The sequence below is a fragment of the Anser anser genome (assembly GCF_964211835.1).
Source record: "Anser anser genome assembly, chromosome: 11".
Taxonomy (NCBI): Eukaryota; Metazoa; Chordata; class Aves; order Anseriformes; family Anatidae; genus Anser; species Anser anser.
The window spans coordinates 678,923-701,694 of record NC_139732.1 but is presented as its reverse complement, the minus strand read 5'-3'; the positions used below and the strand labels follow the sequence as shown (position 1 = coordinate 701,694).

At 42.2% G+C, this 22,772-nt stretch overlaps 1 protein-coding gene across 1 annotated transcript; it reads left to right on the top strand.

Moving 5' to 3' along the window:
* Positions 1-12,151: 12,151 nt before the first annotated feature.
* On the top strand, positions 12,152-16,849 carry LOC310905498 (tRNA selenocysteine 1-associated protein 1-like). Its single transcript, XM_083851854.1, has 4 exons — positions 12,152-12,444; positions 14,628-14,823; positions 15,356-15,401; positions 16,220-16,849. The coding sequence occupies exons 1-4, from the start codon at positions 12,284-12,286 to the stop codon at positions 16,354-16,356; spliced, it is 540 nt and encodes a 179-aa protein (XP_083707980.1). The 5' UTR covers positions 12,152-12,283; the 3' UTR covers positions 16,357-16,849.
* The last annotated feature ends 5,923 nt before the right edge of the window (positions 16,850-22,772 follow it).

Here is a 22,772-nt window from a genome sequence, read left to right as displayed (position 1 = left end):
GGTTTAGGTCAAATGAGTTATCCTCCAGATAATATTGATGGCTTTTCCTTCTGGGCAAATGGTGTTTTGGGTAATAATGCTTGAGTTAAGGGACTTTGCACTCGGTTTTTAGGGGGTCGCTCTTTTCAAAGAACAGTAGCAGGGAATTTTGTCGACTCTATGCTCATCTGCCAAGCAATTCTTATGTGACCATGGGCATTCTTTGGCTTGCAGAAAGAACTCAACACTTTGTTTTGGCATCTAAAAGTTGGACTTCACAACAACCACCTTTTTAGGGGTGGAAGCGACTGGCTTTAAGGTTCTGGTACAGGTGCAATCAGGTGCTGGGTTTTAATTATGTTTTTTTCAAACTGTTCTAAATTGTCTTTGTTAGAACTCCTTTCTACTTCTCCATTTAGGAAGGAGATACAGAAAACTCACACTGCTTTTGATTTCGTTCACAAAGTTTATTGCAGTGCCCTACCTTTTGTTTGTAGAGTAGGTAGTGGTGGTAGTGTTTTTTGTGATGCTGGTCTCTGTTGGGTGCCATGTTCTGGAGCAGGAGCACCACACTGATCTGCTGGCAAGAGTCCCTTTGGACAGTTGAGTTGGAATACTCAGTAAATCTCTGGCCCACCAATGCTATATATCTATGCGTGTGTGTGTATATATATATATTTTATATCCTGAGTCCAATTGTAGATTAGACTTGCTTGAAGGCTGACAACTGTCTTTGCCCCCTTGAAGCTCACAGGTGTTAACAGAAAGAGGAATATGGGCTGTTATGGGCAAGCGATAGTTGTCTGAATGAAGATCTATTTTGATGTAAGACTTTTTTCAGAATTCTAATGGATTGACAGTTTGGATTAGAGAAAAGTCTGAGCATCTGCCTTAGGGATCTGTCTTCCTCTATGCAGTTACAGTGCTAAGCAGGCTGTTGTCAAGTATTTGACAAGTTTAGACCAGTTCTCCTCCTCAGTATTGTGGGAGTTTGACCTGGTGTCTTCCAGTGCGATCTAATGCACTTTTGTACTGACTGACTGATTGGCTGCAAGATAAGCTTTGATGTCACGGTTTTTCCAGGCATACTTCATTTTCTTGCCATAGTACTTTTGTTAGAGTTATTCCCTATTCCACTTCTGGTTTGGGTTATTTTTTCCCCATTTCCTCTTGGATTAGGATATCTTTCTGGTTTTGAGCTAGGCTTTTTTAAGTACCAGAAAAACGCCTTTGTATGCCTTACAAAAGGGATCTGTATTCATGTCTGAAAAGACTTCTGGAATGTTGGCATACCCAAACACCTCTGCTGTTCCTGCTGATGGCCACATGAAAGCCAGAGCTGCTTCTGAAGCTTAGGCCATATTACCTTGCCACACAAGTCTAAGGCGTCCCTATTCTATCAGAGCTGTTGGCAGTGTTTCCCATGTGTATGTGTGCATATGTGCACTCTTTCTGTATTTTTGTGAGCTGTTCTTTTATATCCCTGCAAAAGATACACGTGCATCGCAGAATCAGAGAACCAGTCCTATTTAAAGGAAGCACTGGAAAATAACAATCTAAATCAGCTCTTCTATTTCAGGTCTTCTGGCTTAGTCATTGTTCCCGTGTGAACGGTGCACTTATGTATGTCCTTTTCATTGCTGCTGTTAATAAAGTTTTTCCTATTTAGAACATCAAGTATTTACCAGCGTTTAGCAACTTGTGAGACAGCTTTAGTTTTTTTCTGATCAGCAGGTTTCAATTCTAGGACTAATAACAGCTCTAATATCTTGAAAAAAAAATTTGGCTGGTAATTTTTTTTTCTCTTGTTTCCCCCAACTTCTGTACTGTCGTGTGCTAGCAATGTGACCAGCTACAAATTCAGTACTGCTGCGTCCAATGGTCTGTCTTCAGGAGTGAGTAGCGGAGGTGGCAAAATGAGAAGGGAAAGAGGAATACACTATTTATCAAGAGCTGTACAAGAACAGGTAAGTGACTCTTAAATTAATTGCTGTCACTGAGCTTACTGAAGTAACTAGCTAAGTGTGTCAGTTTTATTGCATCATAGTAAATTATAACAATACCGCTTTATTTTTGCATTGTTTTTGTTTTCTTGTGGGTTTCAGAGCAGGCTCCAATTGATTTCCTGTGTTTGAATACCTGAACTTTGCTTATGTAATTTTGAAATTTTTAATTCTCTTACCTTGGAGATTCTTCAAACTATAACATTTCTCGTTAGCAATTGAATGAATGAGTCCTAAGAAGAGAAGTAATGTTTTGGTGAAGGTTTGTATAGTTTTTCTACAGGAATGATACTTGAAACGAGTGCCAAGTATAAAAAGAAAAAAAAAAGCTTAATTTTTGGTTTCATATTTAAGTCGTACAGAAAGATACAGGCCAAGAGTGTGAAAAAGAGTAGTAGAAGAGAGCATTCTGCATGTCTGCTAACGATGACTCAGTTTTTGATACTCACCCAACTCATTGTGAGAGAGTTTTTTTCTCATTTTAATAGGAAAAATCTATTCCATAAAACTATGACCATGAATATTCAGATTATTTTTTCTTTTATTGGATGTTATATAAGCTGCCTGTAAGTTAATTTAAGTATTTACGTTAACATTAAGTATTTAATTAATATTAAGTTAATATTAAGTATTTAAGTTAATTTAAGTTTCAAATCATTAAATGGGACTTCAGGATGATGCAATATAAAGAAATCGTAAACACTGTTGTTTATTCCTGTAACGCAAATAAAATAATGGTCCAAATATCAAAAGTTCCATAAACTTTTCAAATCAAAACTGTGAAACAGATGTAAGCTACAGGATGCACTGAATATCAGTAGTACCAACTTACATCCCTGCCTAGTCATTTCTAAGTAGATCATGATAGTACTGTACAAATTTCGGTCAGATTTTCTATGCCATTTAAAACATAACTCATCCAATCTTAGTAATCAAATAAAGTAAGTGGCAGGGATGAAAATTGAAGTTGTTAAGAGGCTCTCTTCTGATTTTTATATTTGCATCCTGATACATGGTATAGACTGTATTTACCAGAACACAATCTTCAGTGCTGCTAGTCTGACTTTCTTTGGTGCTTTTTGTGTTTAGTTTGGTTGTTGAACCTACCTGCTTCTTTAAACATTACCTTTTTCCACGTTCACTGCTGTAATGACTTTAGAAACTTTGGCAGCTATCCTGCCTAATTTTGCAAGAGGAACACTTTCTCACTTGTCTTGAGAGTGTACTCTTAATTGAAGCCATGCGAGGGTAGTTAGAAAGGATGATGCTTCTCTAGAGCTTTGATGACTAAAGTATAGAAAAGAAAGAAAAAAAATGTGATCTGTGCGTCTCTGTTCTGCACAGGTTTTGAGTTAACTTTCAGTGTTCTTGCTGTACAGTTGTTGAATAGAGTATAATGTGGAAGCAGGCCTGCCATAAATTAAAATGACGTGGTAGACAGAGGTGGGGAGATCGGGATTTCTTCTGGAAACTTGCTTTCTCTTAATTTGTATGGATTTTTGTTCTATTTAATTTTGTTAATAAATTGGGTGCGATGGGGTGAGAAAGTAGTATGTCTTGTATAAGAAAAATTAAAATTTGCAACTTTAGGAAGTGGAGGAACCAGTGCTACCGAACATACCCCTACCCATCAGTGCTGCATCGCTGCCTCAGTTCAATTCTAGTTTCGTTGGTAGTAGCGCTGTCTCAGCGTCACCGAGCGCTGTTTCAACAGCAGCAATGAGCACGGCAACTCCAGCAGCTGCGACGGGCATGGCAAATCCATCAGAGGTGGAGGGCATGACAGATCCATCAGAGGTGGAGGGCATGATAGATCCATCGGAGGTGGAGGACTTGACAGATCTATCAAAGGAGGAGGTGGAGGACATCATATATACAACGGCGACGTCGGGCATAACATGTTCAACAGTGCCCTCAGGCTTGACATGTCCAATAATGGCGGCGGGCATGCCATATCTGCTGATGACAAAGGACAAGGCAAAGTCAACAGTGGCAACGACAAGCGTGGCAAATTCAATGGAGGCGGCAGGCATGGCAGATGCAGCAGCGACGGCGGCGGGCAAGGTAAATCTTTATGCTATAAATAATGTTTACAATGAGTATACTGCTTTATTGCGAGTTGACTTTTTCTGTGGTGCTCATGAAACTAACAAATATTAGTTTCTACGCAGCTGAATGAATTGGGGTTATATGCCAGTTTGGGGAAAAAGGCATAAATGTTTTGATTCTGCTTCTCTCAGTCTTAGAGCCTGCCAACTCCCATTTAACGTGATTGTATAACTGCTTCAAATGCTGTGGAAGTCTGGGGGGGAAGGGGGGTGTGGACTTTATGCCAAGTTATTTATAGTGGTTTGGGCAGGGGTAGAGTTAATTTTCTTCGTAGTAGATGATGCTGTGTTGCAGATTTGTGAGCAAAACAGTGTTGGTAAGGCACTGGTGTTTTAGCTGTTGCTGAGCAGTGCTTACACAGTGACAAGTCCTTTTCTGTGTCTCACGCTGCCCTGCCAGCGAGGAGGTCGGGGATGCACAAGAGGCTGGGAGGGCACTCAGCCAGGACAGCGGAGCCCAGAGGACCGAAGGGATATTCCACACCATTTAGCATCGTGCTCAGCAATAAATGCTGGGGGAAAGAAGGGGAAGGAGTGGGGAGTATGTACAGGGTTATGGCATTTGTCTTTCCAGGTAGCCATTACATGCGATGAGTCATTAATGCTACCTCAAATTTAACAACTTTACTTCTTTATTTCCAGTTCTTTTCCCTGTTCCACTTGGAGGGAGTGAGCGAGTGGCTGTGTGGTGCTTAGTTGCCTGCAATGGTTAAACCACAACTTTATTTAAGTTATTTAATTTGAGGTAAAGTGGTCATATAAGCCTCACATAGAATGAGCCTAGGGTGCAATAATTGGCATATTATTGCAATAAAATAAACATTAATCTGTTCCAGAGTACTTGAAATATTTTTTGTACGGTTTGAAGTAGACAGCTGCTTTAACATGTTGAGGTGTTTGCTGAAGTTCTTGGAGTATCATTGGGCTGAGTTTGCCGTTCTTCAGCTTCCTGGCTTGCTTTTCCGTGCATTTAGACCTAAGTAGCATCTCCAGCTTTTCCTCTCAGTTTCTGGAATTTGGTTTTGAAGATATTGTCCTATACCCACTTGGAAACTTCCCTGTGTTTTATTATTACTTTTATCTGCAAAATAACTCAAACATCAGGTTTTTCGACGTCACTGCGGGACTTCTGTTGGGTAGTGAATTCAGGTAGTTGTTGCTCTTAAATATAAACCTTTAATTCTTTTGAAAATACAGATACAACCAGCAAGTACTGTTAGCAGTCCTGAGTTTGCGTTTTCATCTCCAGTTGTGAAATCTACTGAGGCAGAAGTGCTACCTACGTCTTCTGTAAGTAAAATAATAAAGGAGCTTGACTTTTTTTCTTAGGCATTTAGTAGGCTGTTGCAGAACACTAAAGCAGAATCTGCCTTGATGGAGAAAAGTATGTAGGCTTCTGGCTTATAATTTGTCATTCAGCATGCGTGCTACAAATGTGAAGAGCAGCTTTCAGATTTGGTTTTGTGTGTGCATTCGATTGAAGTTCCTGTGGCTTGAGAATCTGAAAAACCTCTCTTGTTCATAGCAGATTGGGTTTACATTTAGTGTTCCCGTTGTAAAATCGGCAGAACTTTCTGGACCCAGTGGTACTCCAGTGATGCCCTTTCTTACCCTAGGTAACTGAAACTTTAGCACTTCAGATCTGAAGTGCTGATTTTCCTTTTTTTCTTTATTAAATCTTCAATCTGTCCTGTCTGCGCATGCTAGCAATTCCAGGCAGTGTTGGACTTCTGCAGTATTTTTCCAGTGACAGATCTGCTTTTATAATTTTTTTTTGTTTTGTTGCTTTTTGTTTTGCTTGTAATCATAAAGCATTGCAAAGTAAGTAGAATTTGTGAAGATTCTTATGTGAGAAGCATGAAAGCTGGAAATTCTTGTTTCTAACAAAAGTGAGTATAATCTGCTCTAACTAGGTCACATTGTGAAAGCTGTTTTTGTTTTCTTTTGTTTCAAAAGACACCACCACCTCAACCAACATCAACACACAGAAAGAGGAGGTCAAAGATTTTGCTGGTGGTCCCTTCACCACTGCCCACGTATTAAAGGAAGGAAGCGTCTTAGACGTTCTAAAAAATCCTGGAGAGATAATGAACTCCTTTTAAAAAGATGCTGCAAAAAATACGCTAGCATTTTTTATTAAAAAAAAAACCAACACACGACTTATGGTTAATAGAGTATCTGCTATAAATATGAATGTAGGAGAGCATTACATTAAGCGCTGCGTTTGTTAGGGTGCATCTGCCCCCTTCTATTCTAAGTGGTGTTTGTTGCTGGAAGTAAAACTGCAAGATGAAAAGCAGATGGGTTGCATCTCCTTTACGTGTTAGGATGTAATTGTAAATGAGGTACTAAGAGAATTAGCCAGATAATCGGTGTTTCATTTTAAGTAAATACAATTTGTGGAATTGAAAAGGAAATGTTTGTAAAGCTCAACACTCCTGTCCCACCTTCAGCCCAGGTGAAGAAAGAATAGGAAAGAGCTTCAGTTCCAAATACATGGCGAAAGCTGCGAATCTTTGGGCCTTAGCTTACAATGGCTCCTGTGGATTAAAATTTAAACTGCAAACAGAAGTGGAGTGTTTTACGTTAAAAACCCTTTTCTGAATTTTGTTTTTAAGCAATTGCAATTGTTTTCAACAGTTTCATAAAGTGTGTCTGTGGAAAAGATATCTTTTAAGAAAAAGGGCTTTATTGAATTTGATCTTTTCCCAAAAGTCTTCTTCTAACTTACATACTTGTTAAGAAGGCAGCACATTTCTCTGTTGGAAAGAGCTAAGTGAGAGAAAATACATTGTGCATTTTGTTTAAGGAAAGACCTCTGAGTGAAGTGACATTCACTTTCTTTATCGGTTTAAAAGAAGCAGAATCTAAATCCACATTGTTCAAAGACTTCATTTTTGACTAAAAAAAACCCAACAAACAAACCACAAAACAACTATGTTCAAGGTAGATTTACAAGCAACTTGAGCTGCTGTTTAAGATGCATTTCCTTTAGTCTTTCTGTATTAGTAGCTTGTCTTTCCTGTTAAAATTGCCACCTTTTAAATAAGGAGTTGTCCTGTGTCCGATGCATTTTGAAAAAGATTATAGAAAATTAGACAGTTGTTCAATTGTCTTGAGTTTTTATTATTTAATTAATATTCAGCATCTGTGGGAAAATACCGCATGGATTGCTGCTCCGAGTACAAACTTCTGTACAGTTACTGGAGTAGATTTGAGTCATCTGCTACGGAAGGAGGAGCTTTAGAAATTTGATTCGATTGGGCATCGCGTCTTAATCAAATTGTATTATTTCCATTCCACGTTGGACTGTCAGATTTCAGTCAGCTACTGTCTGTTTGTACTTGTATCGACCAGTGAAAATGTTGATTTAAAGCTTGCTTGGAAACAAAGAGTTAAATGAAGCTTTAACAAAATGTTCTGTTGTGACCCAGTGCAGCAGATGAAATTTCATCCGTTTAGATAAGATTTCTGGGGACTTCCTGTTGCGCTCGGTCTGAATGTCTAGTTGTAACCATTGGCACCTGAGCTGAAATTTTTGCCCTCTAGTAAAGTCACTTAGTTACATGTAGTGAGGTGCCGCGCTAACAGGAAGACTTTTTTTTCTTGCTTCCTAGACTTTGGATTGTTGAAAACACGCTCTTCTACGTCTGCACAACCTACAACAAGCACAGTGGTTTATACTAGGCCTGCAATAACAACTTTTTCTGCAGGTAAAGAGACTTCTAAACAAGCATCGTACTGGCAATCTGATACATGTGACCCTTTTCTGCAAAACAAAGACATAAAGGACAAATGTGTAACTTGTCAAGCTACTAAAGCCTCAGCAGTTGAGAGTATGAAACAGACAGTAAGTTCAAGTCAATGCGACACCTCAAAGCCAGCAGCGCCCCCAGCAGGGATGCTGGGCTTTGGAGACAAATTCAAAACAGTACCTGGAACGTGGGATTGTGATACATGTCTTGTCCAAAACAAACCGGAAGCTACAAAATGTATAGCATGTGAGACACCAAAACCTGGAACGGGAGTAATGCCTGCTCTGACATGACCAGTGGTCACAGACAGCTCGGTGACAGTGACATCCTCCTCGAGCAGCACTGACACAACAGCCACTCTGGGCTTTGGAGACAAATTTAAGAAGGCGAAAGGCTCTTGGGACTGTGGAATATGCCTTGTACCAAATAAGACGGAAGATAACAAATGTGTAGCCTGTCAGTCTGAGAAACCAGGTATGGTCCTTTTTTTCCTGTTGTTTCCATCCTAGCCTCTGTGAATCTTGTACAGAATAAAAGTACGTTGCATATATGGAATATTTTAAGCAACACGATTCCCAGGTACGGTTGATGGGTTAGCGGCTGTCTGCAGGATTGGTTTACAGGCACTTCAGAGGTCTCAGCCCAGGTTCCAGCCTGTCGCATAAATTGAACTGATTGTGAAATGTATTAGTACGGAGCTGGATCAATGCAGATACCCCCGGCTTTGCAGCTGGTGAGGGAAGATGGCTGAAGTGGGTGACTTAATTTAAAAACAACATAGTGATTTTTCACTGGCGAAAATGAGAACTCCATAGAAAGAGTTAAAAATGACTGCGTTTTTCTCTTTCAAAAAATAAGTAAAAAAAATTACAGAATGTGTCCAAAATGCCTCTACTCACCGTTTGTATGTAATTGAGGGGAGATGTGAAGCCAGATTTCAAGACAGTGTAGTCTTAACTAGTCTTAAGCTAAAGCAGAGAGATGCCTATGAAGGTCAGTGGTAGGCTTCAAGAAAGCGAGTGACCCGCTGGGTAACTTCTTCAGGGCAGTACTGGGTTGTTTCCCATTGTGTGTGACCGTAATTGATTTTGAGCGTGGTTGTATTGTTTTTAAAATACGATTCTAATTCTAACTTTGACTCTAAATGTCATTTAACATGCCATTACATCGAAAAACACCTGTGCAAATATATCGTGGAAGAAACAAATTAAGATGGACTAGACCGGGCTTTTGTAATCATCCTGTGCGGTAAGACTGAAATTTCATGAGGTAAGATAATGGATTTCAGACAGAGTTGATTCTCTTGGACTTCCAACCTCTGAGCGGTCAGTCGGCATCTTTGTCTGAGGCTCTTGCCATTGCAAGGAGGAATTTTGGAAATGAGGGGTTTACTGTGACCATGGTGCAGTGAATTGCACGGTTACGTTGCACTTGTCAAGAGGAAGAGCGATGCAAGTAATACTAGGATAAAAGTTTTCTGCGTGTGCCGTGGAAGGGAAGAGCCATTCTTGTCTTTCCGGTTTTGAATTTGAAGCGTTATCTTCTGCTTCTCTCTTAAAAGGCACCTTTTTTTTAAAAGGCACCTGTCAGGCCTCTTTATGGAGGTTACACTGTGGTCAACAGCAGCAGAAGCTTGTGTGCTGAACAGAGTTGTGTGTTGTTTGGAAGCTTTGAGTTCCACTCTGTTTTTTTTGTTTGTTTGTTTGTTTCTTTGTGGGTTTTTGGTGGCTTTTATTTTTTTCAGGGGCGGGGGGGGGGGAGTTGCGGAGTAGTTTTGAACATTTCTGTGGGATTTGACAAATCAAATTTAAAAGTTAATGTTCATTTTATAGTTCATGTTCAAACAGGATGGTTAACTGTCTTGTTTGTCTCACAGAGGGTCCAACACCTGTGACCAGTAGCAGTGCATCTGCATTTTCTGCTCCTTCTGGAGAATTTCTGGATTTAGACAAATTCAAGAAGCCCGAAGGAAGCTGGGATTGGGAGACCTGCTTGGTTCAAAACAAAGCAGAGGCCACGAAGTGTGTAGCCTGTGAAAGTGCAAAGCCAAGCACCAAAGCAGAGCTCAGAGGTAATACTTAATGATTAAAACGAGGATGCATATTCTGTGATTTATTTTTTGGTTTGCTCTGATTTTTTTTATTTTCTTACCTGTTAAGCACAATTATTTTTTCCTTTGAGGTGTGGCAAAATTATTCGTTTTTCCTGTAGGAATATTGCCTAGATAACATCTGTTTCCACACTTTTCCCCAAGAATAAGTTTATCCTTTTTAGAGAAAAGCTTTCATTAATGACGTGCTTGTTCTTTACATGCCCTACACGTTGTTCATTTGGAGTTCAGACTAAAAACATGATCTTTCAAAGAAGTTCGTATACTTTTTAAAGCCAGGTGGTGGGCAGAAAACACAGTTGTGAAAAGTTTTATGTAGAGAGGAAGCATGGGGTTTTCTTGTTTGTTTTACTGTTTGGTGGGTTGTTTGTTAAACAGTTTTGACTGGAAAGATCAGGACTAGAATGTAGTTCAAACCTTCACGTACTGCAGATACACCGTGGGTTACGGACTTGACATTCACTTATTTCTGCAGGTTTTGGTGCTGCGGCTGCGTCCACAAAATGCTGCCTTGCCATCATTTACATTCGGTGTTCACTCAGAGTGTTCAGGTGCAGAGTCTGCAGCTGCCTCACAGTTTATTTTGGGAAGGACAGAAGAGAAGCAGTACTTGCAAACCAGTACTTCAGGTAAACAGAGTATCTTTTGTCTTCACTTGTGCGCTTATGTCCATCAAGTAAGACCTCTGAAACCATACTAGAAAAAATCTGCGGGATTTGATATGTTCATGTACTAGAGCTTTAGAAAAAGTTTAATTCCTATATGCAGCATGTCTTCTGTCCTGGTTATTGATACGTACGCAATTAGTAGCAATCCCTTTTTTGATCTCAACACTAGGTTTAGACAAAAAATTGCGACACCTTAAGGAACCTGTCCTGCATCTCATACAAGCACAGAAGTTGTAGTGTCTCAATGCTAGCAGTACAGTTGGTGGTAAAATCTTTAGTAGGGTGAAATAGAGGCCTCACACTTTTCAGAGAAAAAAAGAGATGAGAGAGAGTATCTTATTCCCACGTACTTGCAACTATGCTGCAGAGTGTACTGCTGTTACTCTAGTGCTACAAAGGTCCAAAAATCACTGAACAGTTATTAGCCAGTTTTGTATTCCTTTAATTTGTTGAAAGACTGCAGTAGAGGATTGAAGTTTTTATTGAGGATCACTGTGTGGAAAAATTCTGATTGTTAAATGTCATTTGTATGACTTAAGAACCACATTTTAGAGTACAGAATTCAGTATTAATTCCAGAAGGGGTAAGGGAAAGGACATTAGCTAGTAATCCCGAACAAAAGCAGTGTATAGAGCTATACTGATTTTAATCGCAGTATTCTTACAGTTGGTCTGTTACTGAACAGATATGTTTTGGGGAGATATGGTGGCCAGGGAGGCGTGTGTGTTTGTGTGCTTCCTCTTCTAGTTAAGGTTCTGGGGTTTGGTTTAGTCAGGAAAATTCGATGAGGCACCTTGTGTAAAAGGAAATGTTAACCAGCATTTTTCAACACGGTGTAGTCCCTTAAAAGTGTCATAGATGAAAAGAGGCCATAACCGCTGGGGGAAAAAGTTAGTGGGAAACTGAGAGCAGGATCACATTCAGTAGTGAGAGAGCAGCAGCCTAGGGAAAGCTGATGAATGACTGTAACAGATAGTTCTATTTTAAGTGTAAAACAACACTCAGTACTTTATAATGGTGGTCTTACCAGAGGGTTCTTCTCCATGGCTCCTAAAAGCACGTCTTGAAGGCATTCGAGTGCAGTGAACTTAAGCTGTAAGAGTTGGGCTGGTAAGCTTGGCCTGATTTGAAGCTGTAGGCACGGGGCTATAATTTCTGAACAGGCTACAAAAGAAACTGTACCACTGTGCTTTTCAGTGCTCCGTTTAGCAAAGCCATCAAATTGTTGCAGGCAATTGATGTTGTTCTTCTAAGAGCACCTGAAAGATATTTTTGTTTGAAGAGTTCAGAGGTACCGGTTAATACTGGTTCAGATAATTACAGCCAGCTCTTGGTGTTTGTGACCAATAAAGTTTGTGGCTCCAAAAGGAGTGGGTTAGTGCTAACTGATTAACTGCTGTATATGCAGAAATATGGAATCTGATTACTTACGCAGAGAGCACTTAAAATGTATTGTTTTGCTGGCTCTCAGTGAGTTGCATCTTAATGCTACCAAGGAATAAGCTTTTTGCTTCTGGCCCAAGTTTTTTAATTTGGTGAAAGCCTTTTCTGTGCACGTGCACATGCCAGAGAGGTTGCTTAAGTAATAGAAGCTATAGTAGCTGCTATCTTCTGTTTTTTGTAGAAGACAGAAATTGAATTCATTAGCTTTGTAACTGTTATGCATACTAGAATTGGTTTTCTCCCTTTTGAAAATAGTAGAGGGTATGCCTATGTCAGATTTGGTGAGCAAGGTGATCAGATGAGGGCACTGCAAGACTGCCAGAACGCACCAGGCCTGGGGGGAAAAGGAATCCGGCTGAGCATAGGAATTTCTAAAAGGTAACCAAGGAGTTGTGCATTGATACAATTATTCTAAATAATCAGATTCTTGTAGCTCTGCCTTTGGAAAGTCTGTGGCCCTTGCTGTAGTGGCTGTACACAGGATGCAGTCTACAAAACCAGAAATGCAGAAGTCCTATGTTTTGACTCCCTGGATTCATCAGCCTGCTTCAGGACGGCTGGGGGAATCCAACTGTTAAGTCTAGCCAGACAGCGCAACTTGGGCTTAGCTGCCATTGTAACCAGCCTTGTTTCTCAACAGCAGCAAAGCTGAATGCATTGGTAAATATTTTCAGGTTTGGGCCTGCATAAGGTAGAAGGGACAACAAGTGGTTTTATATGCTAGGGAGTTCTTGTTCTTAGAGCTTTCCCTCTAGTTTGAGAGAAGCACATAACTAGTTTTACAGTGGGTTGACAGGAAAGAAGTGGGGGGAAAAATGGGAACGCAGGGAGAAAGCCAAAGGCGTTATTACTAGAACAGGTTTAGAATGCTATTCTTTGCTTTTCATGAGCTTAGGGCAATGGGGAGTTTAAAGCTTAGCACTTCCTGAGAGGGTTTCTTACTCTACCGGCTCAGTTCTATCACTTATTTAAGGCAATTCAGGTCTTTGAACGGTTAAAGAATTGACACCAAATTTGATGAACTTTGATCCAGGATACTGACAAAACAGGACTTCATATAAACAATTTCAGTATGTTCATGAGGTTAGCTTGTGTGTTCTGTTAAATAGTAAAAAATGACACTTCTGTTTCTGTTTACCTAGCATAATTCTGCAAATGTTGCCTCCTTCTGCTTTAGAATGGAAATGCTCTTCTCCAAGAGAGCACTGTCCAAACTTCTTTGCCAAAATTTTTTGATTAAATTAATATTGTTTTATTTTGAAAACAAGAATAAGCCACAAACATGTTTTCTTGCTTCGGCTATCCAGAAGAACGTCAACAGTATTTTCAGATTTTCCTTCCCTACACAACTGTATGTAGGAAGAGTGCAGTTGGAAGCAGAAGACCTAAGATGATGTATCTTCTGTTTGTTTACTACAGTAACAAGACAATGGATTACCTCTTTATTAGAACTTGTGTAGCTTTGCAGTATTGAAACAAATGTAGGTATTAAAATACACATCAGTAATACGTTTCTGAATGGCTGAGTACCGTGCTCTCTTAGCATTGAAATACCCAGCCATTGGATTAGTTTGTCCCTCATGTTTGCTGAGTTTGGAAGCTATTTCAGAATGCCTTCAGCTTGTATTCTTCCCCAAAAGCATAGAACTCACTTCTCTGCATCCCCAATTCAAGTCAGAGAAACTGGGCACTGCAGACACAGGAGGTCTGCCTGTACAGAATCAGTGAAGACAAGTCTAAACAGCGGATTTTTTTGAATATGCAGCTGGGTTATCTGAATGTTCTTTATGCAGTGTACCTCAGTTTTAGTACAGATAGCACTTGTCTTGGTTCTTGTCATTAGTCTGAAGCTGCCCCTGAGAAAATCTTGAAAGGGAAAGTAGTGAAAGCTAATCAGCTGGCCCTTTCTTCTTAAGAACCAGCGTATTTTGTAATTCTCCCACTAATAATAAGGCGTCATGCTGGAGAATCGCGATTGTGTTGTTAAGCAAGACTGACTTCACCTGAGTGGTATAGTTGGCAGCTGTTGAATGTTTAATGGACTTTAAACAAACAAAAAAACAGAGCAGGTGGAGGTAGACATGGCAAACTGACAGGCAGTGTCAGATGCTTCTTTGAAATGGATAATCTGACTCCATTCACTTCTTTCTGGAAATAAGATCTAGTAATTAACCAAACAAAAGATAGAAGGGTTAAGACTGCATCTTTAAAGCAGCTGTGCTTGATAAATGTCTCTGGTCTTAAATCAATCTTTAGCAAAGCACAGAGACTTAGCAGCAGCTTGCTTATGCCAACGCTAAAAATACTTGATGTGTACAGGTAACCATGTCAAGGCTCTGGAGTTAATCCATGAGAACAATTCCTTCTGGTATTGGCAAAGGTGAGGATGCTTGCTTCTATAGAAATGAGGTTTTGAGCTGTGACTTAAGCTGTCACTTAGGTGACTGTTTAGGAAAGCTTCCTTTTAAGTTTTGAAGTATGTAAGCTAACAAATTGTTTAAGTTCAGAACTGGGTTTACAGTTTCTTGTTCTCTGACTGTATGCAACTCCTCATGTTTCAGACTGAAAGCAGAATTGCAGCGGTACCAGTCATACAACTATAATGATTATTACCAAGATTACCAGAACTACTATTCGCAGAGGAGTTACGATGCTTACGCTGACTACAACTACAGCTCCTATGCTCCCTATGACAGCATGCAAGCTGTTGGAGACTGCTCTTTAGGAGATTCTTTAATGGCTCCAGCTGTTTTTGAGGTAAAGATAGTGCACGCTTGCTGTAAAGAAAATATTTCACAGATAATATGTTGTACACACAAAGATTTGTGTGAATCAGCAAAAAGAATCCGAAGTTGAAAACATGCTTTCTGCTTAGTGTGAAGTTAAAAGAGCAGATTCCATTCAGAGGTGTTTGTATTTAAGTGCTTAAATAGTAAATCCATAGAATTAGTGATTTATACACCATTATTTGTTCACGCATACCAAAGAATGGTTTTGACAGCATAATTGCGTACGCTTCTTCTGTTCCTGTTCTTCTGATTTGCTTTGCTTAAAGCAAATTAAACAGTTGTTGTAAGTGGTCTTATCGTGGTCAATGTATTAGTTGTGACCTCCGGAAGTCCCTTCCAACCTGTACTGTAATATTGGCTTTCTTCTTAAAATAAATAGATAAAATGCCATCTATCCTTGTAGTTGTAGGAAGAAGGAATGGGTTGAGACTGCAGCACTTTGAATCTGTGATGCTTTCTGAAATGAGTTATGATTAAACTTAGCCTTTTCTGTCTTTCAGGAATCTTCAGTTATGACTGCAATCGGTGATGACCTAATTACTGACGGTAATAAGGGTTCTGTCATTGTCACTTGAGTTTAGCCATACTTGTGCCTTTTAACAATACAAGCCAACCTCTACTGGATGAAGAACATCTTGAAAATTCAGCTGAGGTCAAACCTCTGTGGGGTTGATCTGCATTCAGCTGGGGTTTTAAAGCTGATACAGCATACACTGACCGCATCAAGTAAAACGGGACACTGTCAATGCTTCGCAGCAGGTTTCTTGTACCTGTGCCTTCATTCCCATTTGAAAATGGTCTAAGACAGAATTTTGTTCTTTGTATTGGTTCCGCTAAACAGATTTTGTATTAGAAACTCAGTAATATGCAAAAGCTTTGTTCTCCACCCTGAGGTAAAAGCTTATGTTGCAGATTCCAAAAGGAGGATTCAGCTTGCACTTACAAATACGGTACAAAACATATTTGTGTCCTGGAAGGTTTGCAAAGTTCCTCACGTGGAGGCATTTTGTGTTAGTGTTTAGAAACTATCCTATGTAACGTGTATTGCCGTAGAAGTGAATTAAATGACTCTTGGGAGGGTTTCATGGCTGATTATCCTTAAACGTTATCTTTACTATCTTAAACATTGTCTTTGTCTTTATCTTGAAAGACAATTCTAGTCCCAGCCTTCTAATATACAAATTCCCAAAAGTTGGAGCTGTGAGGCTCAAAATTTTAGAGGACTAAATACCTCACTAAAATTAGTAGATCTAATAGCTTATTACACTTAGCTTAAAATACATTTTGTTAGCCATTTCACATGAAGTTTTTTTGTGTGCATGCCTCAGATTTGATACTTGGACTTACCAGGCTTTTATTTTCAGATCCACAGCTCTACTTGGATGTTGATGAAATGAACAGACAATTCACGGAGACAAGCGAAGAACTCTACGATTCACTCATGAATTGTCACTGGCAACCTCTGGATACGGTCACTTCTGAAATCCCCTCTGCTATTTAAGCGTCTTCTAGAGCATGACCGTTAGGACCAAAGTGCTAAAACTACATTTCTTCTACATTATTCTAGCTCATAAGTTTTAAAGCACAATGATAGGTTGGGGTTTTTTTGCTATGCTTTTGACAGTTTCTGTAATCTTTTTGTTCATCACTCTCTTCTTGGAGCATCATGAAGTCATGTAAATATTCGAGAAATGTAAAGAGGTAAATGGGGTCTTATCTTAAAGATAAGACTTGCCTGTGTAAATAAAAAATTTGTTTCTGCAAACCTGCCAGCAAGGGATTTTACTTGTACCTGTGTGCAGCACGTTCTCTTCCGGCTTATGGAATTTAACAAGGTAGTAAGGGTATTTCATCTGTCTTTATTTTTATATGGGCATTAGGACACAAGCAAAATCTAGCTTCCCCTTGTTTTCCTGGTTCCTTAGGTAAGCGACAAGCCAAGCCTTTCATGTGCTTGCTTAGACTGGAAGTATGTATGGGAGACACTCACAGGCCTTGCTATGGAAACACCTGTGCCCACTTTTTCCTGCAGGCTGCTGGCTCTAACTGTACTACTGATACATGCTAGGTCAGCTAAAATTGGCTTATAAATAGGGTATGTTAAGCATATGGAAGTGTAGACTTCAACTGCCATAGCTACAAACATCCCGTGGAATGAGGATGATGTCTGCTGGCACTCTCTGCATCAGCATTCAGTTTTCCCTTGCCCTTCTTACTGTTAGACTTCTCAGCTGACGCTTTACAGCGAAGAAATTGCTACAACATAATCCGTGTTCTTAAACCTAAAAAAAAAAAATCTTGGAGAAAACAACTTGCTGGTTTTCCCTCCTTGCTGGCAAGGAGAAAAATAGTCCACCAGGAACAACAAAAAAATCCTAGTAACAGCTCCTTAAGTTATACCCTCTGCTACCCTCTCTGATTGCTCTGGTCTTCCTTCATTCGTGGTAATGAAGTTTTTAAAGCTCTGGTAGAAGGATGACAGCACTCAAGTCAAAGGAGATGAGAGCAATGAGGAAAGCTTTGCTTTAAGCTAGAGCAGTCTTGCGAGTTGCTGCCTTTATGCTGTTCTTATCTTGAAGGGTACAGAGTCTTTTCCAGTCATAGGGACTCCATAACCCTATGAGTATGGAGAAATAGTTGCTAATTAACAGTGTGTATAATAAGTAAGTGAGGCTGGAAACAAAAGAATATTCCTCCAAGAAAAAAAAGGAAACAGAAATTACTGTACTTAATAGCTGGGGAAGCTGTTAAAGCTAGTTGACACAGTTCTGGTACTGCCGTGTGTGTTTTGGGGGCAACATAAACCATAATTGCTGTGATGGCAGGTAAGAATCCAATTCTTTTTTATGGCTTAGTGTAGTCAGTGAAAGCAGTGGTCCTAAGCTGCATGCTGTTCTTAAATGTAATGCAAATTCTCTTTTGTGACTCCTCAGTACTTCCAGGTTACTTGTAGCTGATCACCAGCAACTGCTTCTGTTAGCTATTAGCTGTTGGGTTTTTGCTAGGAATACTTTCAGTCCTGAATTGAAATGATGACATCCTGAAACAGAAGAGGCTCTTGGAGTATTGTAGGAAGCACATTCTTCCTGGTTCTAGTGCAGGTGTACACGTAGGAGGAGGCAGAAGGCAAAGAACCTCACATAGGTGGAGGGGGTGAGGTGGCATCACAGTTAGAGCTGTTGCAGTTAACTCTTCCCAAAGCATGAAAGCAACGTGGCTGGGAACAGGGATTTGTTGGGTTGCTTCTTTGTGTGAGCCAGGGAGTCTTTTGAGGGGCAGATTAATAAGAATATGACACAAGGTAGAGGTGCAATAGATGAAGCAAAGAATTTGGGTGGGAAAAGGGTTGCTTGTACGTGTCTATGGAATTGTTTCAGGGGACTGAGCTGGGGCAAATTCAAGATAATAGATGCAGCCTCCTTGAATTTGGATGGCAGTGCTGAAGCTTCAAAACCTTACAAGCTTTGATGCCACTTCAATTGTAGTGCATAGCTGTGGTACTTGAGCTCAGAAGTGCAAACTGCACAGGATTTTTTTATCTATTTTCTTCAATGTGAGCAGCAAAACATCTTCCAGGAATGTGCCTGGGTGCTACGCTGCTTTGACACGGCTTGCTTTGCATCACCAAACACAGTAGTTAGGTTGCATCGAGTACTTTGTGGAAACATTCATTGTGTTGTCACCCAGAAATGGGATGCTACAGATGTGTGTTGGCCCGGCAGTATCAGTGCTGTTTTTTGGCCTTTGAGAGGTTGGTCCATAACATGTGACCTGTGTAACGAGAGGCCCACATAGATTGGTGACTTCATTAAGTCTGATGCTGTGGTGGTGTGTGACCCAAGGCCCTGAACGTCAGAAAATCAGGCTGTGGCCACCTATTTTATGCAGACTTTGCCTATTAACAAGGTCTCTACACTGTACGTTAGAGACGTGCGCCTCCTTTTCCGGACTAGATAGCGAAAATACCAGTTTTGTAGTTCAGTGAATGAGATTGGTTGGGCTGTTTGTTCTCCAGAGCTGAAAAATGTTGGGAGTGTATTCTCTTGGAGTCCACAGAAATGAAAATGATGAGAGGAAGAGAACGTTGGTTGCAGCCCGCGTGCTGCTGTTATAAAGTAGTTCTCTGATGTCTTTTTCCCTCTGCTGAGACTTATCAGCCTATCGTCCTTTCCTGTTAGGAGCGCATACCTGGCTTGGGATGGTGTGCGCAGGGCAGATTCTTTACCGTAAGAGCACAGTGAATGCCAGACTTCTTCCTGTACTGCCGTGTTAACCGTGAGTCACAAATTCAGGAAGCAGTGATTGCATCGGAACTGCTAGAATGCTTTGCGGAGTCTTTTTACTGGGTAAACTTCACAGCTGCAGTTACAACTTCCAGCCTGTGTTAGCTGAACACATCGTACTGGTGCCCGCCATCAGTTTGACAAAGATGGGATTGCAGTAGGAACTTGCTTTTTTCCTTCTTTTTAATTAAACAAGTCTTTGAAGCAACTTTTCCAACACCACCAGACTTCACTTCTTCCAGTTATTTTCTGTTTTACTTAGCTGAAATGTTTTTTTTTCTTCCAAGCTTGAGGAAGTTTTCTACAAGAATGTCCCGTAATGATTTCATAAACTCTTTTCGTTGTACCTAGCTGCAATAGAGAGTGCTTTTATTCAAAAACCTGCTGGTTTTCTCTTCCAAGAAGTAGTGGGGTTTTTCCTATCTCTTCACTGATGGGAAAGGCTGTAGGACAGTAGCTTGAGGGGCTGCTAATGCTGTCATCAGTGAGCCGGGAAAAGGCAGGAGTCCGAAACGGGTAAAAAGTACTTAAAAGGATACCAAAAGAGTAAACGGTACTTAAGCCGTGGATGTTTCTTTTTGCAGGGATGCTCTGGACCAACCGCTTCTTTCTAGCGCTACCTCAAAGTAACTTGCAGATAGAACTCACAGGGAAGGTTGATCAAATGGTGATGATCGCTGTCATTCTGCTGGACACGCAGATACTTGCCTTTCGTTTTGGCTCATTTTTAATACCAATTAACTTCAGTGCCTCGCGTTAATAGACACCGTTTGACTGCATCGGCAAATGTTTCTGAGTCGTGAGTGTCGTTAAAGGCCTGTCACCTGTTGTGGTTTAACCCGGCTGGCAGCTAAACACCACACAGCCGTTCGCTCACCCTCCCCCCTCCCTCTCTGGGATGGGGGAGAGAAACGGGAAAGTGAAGCCGGTGAGTTGAGATAAAGACAGTTTATTAAGACAGGAATATAATAATAACAATAATAGTAATAATAGTGATAATGATAATAGTATTAATAATAATAATATGTAAGAAAACAAGTGATGCACAACGCAATTGCTCACCACCCGCTGACCGATGCCCAGCCTATCCCCGAGCAGCCGGCCCCCCACCCCAGCCAGCCACCCCTATGTATTGTTTAGCATGACGCCAGATGGTATGGAATACCCCTTTGGCCAGTTTGGGTCAGCTGTCCTGGGTCTGTCCCCTCCCAGCTCCTGCTGCACCCCCAGCCTGCTCGCTGGCAGGACAGAGCGAGAAGCCGAAAAGTCCTTGGCCTGGTGTAAACACTGCTCTGCAACAATTAAAACATCAGCATGTTATCAGCGCTCTTCTCATCCTAATCCAAAACATAGCACCCTACCAGCTACTATGAGGGAAAATTAACTCTGTCCTAACTGGAACCAGGACAAACTGCTTCAGCACTTTTGATCTTTTACAAACTCAGCTAAATTATTTAAGTTCTACTTTGGGCACCGTGTTCCTTCATCAGCCAGGATTTTGTGGATAGAGTTGAGTCTTCTTATCACGCGAGGCCAATAAAACAACTGAGTAATTTAAACCTTTGTGGCTGCTCCCACCCCCAACACTTTCCCATTCCCATGACGACTTCTCATCCCCCAAATGACTTCTCACCCCCAGGTCTCACTCGGGGACCCACCACCCGCAGCCGCTCCCCATCAGGAGCAGACATCCCCAAACCAATTGGCGACGCGGGCAGCGGCAGAGGGCTGCGTTCAGCCCCCACCCCCCCCACCCCCCCCCGCAGGAAATAAGTGCAGGCAGAGGCTTTGCAGGGTGGAACAGTTTGTAATTTATTCCCGGGGTAATTAATTGTGGCTGCCACCCCCAGCCCGTCCCCAGGTGAGGCCCGGCCGCCTGCTCAGGCGGGGGGCCCGGCCTGCCGGCCCGTGCGGTCTCCGGCCCCCGGCTCCTCCTGCCTGACCCTATGCAGCCAGGACGTGTCCCCGACGTCGTCGTCCTGCTGGGACCTTGGCAGTCTGCGCCCCACCTGCCCCGCGTGCCAGGAGAAGCTCCTGACGAGCTCTCCTGCCATGGAGGGGCTGCGCTCCCTGCGCCGGGGCGAGACGCTGCGGGAGCGGTAGCTGGAGGGGCTCGTCTGGCGCTGCTGCTGCTGCTGCCGCTGCCCCAGCCGTGCGTTGCGCTGGAACCTCCTGCGTGGTCGTCGGGCCAGGCGCACGATGCCAATGATGTGCCCGCGGCACAGCGGGCAGGTGTCTCTTTCGGCAGCCCAGACGTGGACACACTCCAGGCAGAAGATGTGCCTGCAGGGGTCGATGCGAGCCGCGCTGGACATGCGCTCCAAACAGATGGGGCACGTCTCCTCCTCGGGGGCCTCCTCTGGCTGCCGCCGTGGCCGCCAGCTCATGATGCCTGTGGCCGCCGCAACGTGGAGCTGGTTTTCGTCTGGGGGAGGCTGCCCTGGTGCCAGGCACTTAGCAGCAGCCTGGGGTCTTCAGCACCCCCCGGGTCGCCGGCAGGACCTCGATGCCTTGCGTGTCGCTGTCTGGATCTCGACGCTTGGCGTGACACCAGCAGGACTACTGCAGATAGGAGCAGGAAGAAAACATTGCAGCAGCAAAGAGACATCAGCTTTCTAGGTTCAACCAATTGTCTAGAGTACTGTAGCGGTAACTGTTCTGTGTATGGATTGCAGACATTGCCGTTAGAATGGCAAATCTGCTTGTGGTAGGTTATACATGGCAAGACCGCGCTTAGGACAGATGAGGCAGATAGATGTCTATAGATTTGAGAACATTACCGAAGGACCTCGATGGCTCGGGTGCAACAGCAATGGCTTCGCGTGTGCCTCTCGGCACACCTCCGCCTCTCTCTTTCCTTCCAGCCTTAGGACCTCGAGCTTTCGATACCGCCAGCTGGACTGGCCGCAGGCGCGCCGCTCAGGGCATTTATAGCCAGCCACCTCTTGTGAGGCAATAGGGTGACATCACCAGGGTCTCGGGGTGCCCATCAAGCACTGACTTGATGGGAGTCTCACGTATTTGAACGTATTTGAAGTGACACTTTATTCTTGATACCTTAGGGCCCACTCCTTGGCCCACTCTTGGGTTCGGTCTCTTCCGAGATGGCTTTTCTTAATTAGCCTAATACCGCTCTCCTTGCTTGGCTTCTGTCAGCATGGAGCAGCCATCTCACATCAGCATTTTCTCGCAACAGTCAGGTGATCTCTGTCAGTGCTGCCAACAGGGGCACCCCGAGACCCTGGTGATGTCACCCTATTGCCTCACAAGAGGTGGCTGGCTATAAATGCCCTGAGCGGCGCGCCTGCGGCCAGTCCAGCTGGCGGTATCGAAAGCTCGAGGTCCTAAGGCTGGAAGGAAAGAGAGAGGCGGAGGTGTGCCGAGAGGCACACGCGAAGCCATTGCTGTTGCACCCGAGCCATCGAGGTCCTTCGGTAATGTTCTCAAATCTATAGACATCTATCTGCCTCATCTGTCCTAAGCGCGGTCTTGCCATGTATAACCTACCACAAGCAGATTTGCCATTCTAACGGCATTGTCTGCAATCCATACACAGAACAGTTACCGCTACAGTACTCTAGACAATTGGTTGAACCTAGAAAGCTGATGTCTCTTTGCTGCTGCAATGTTTTCT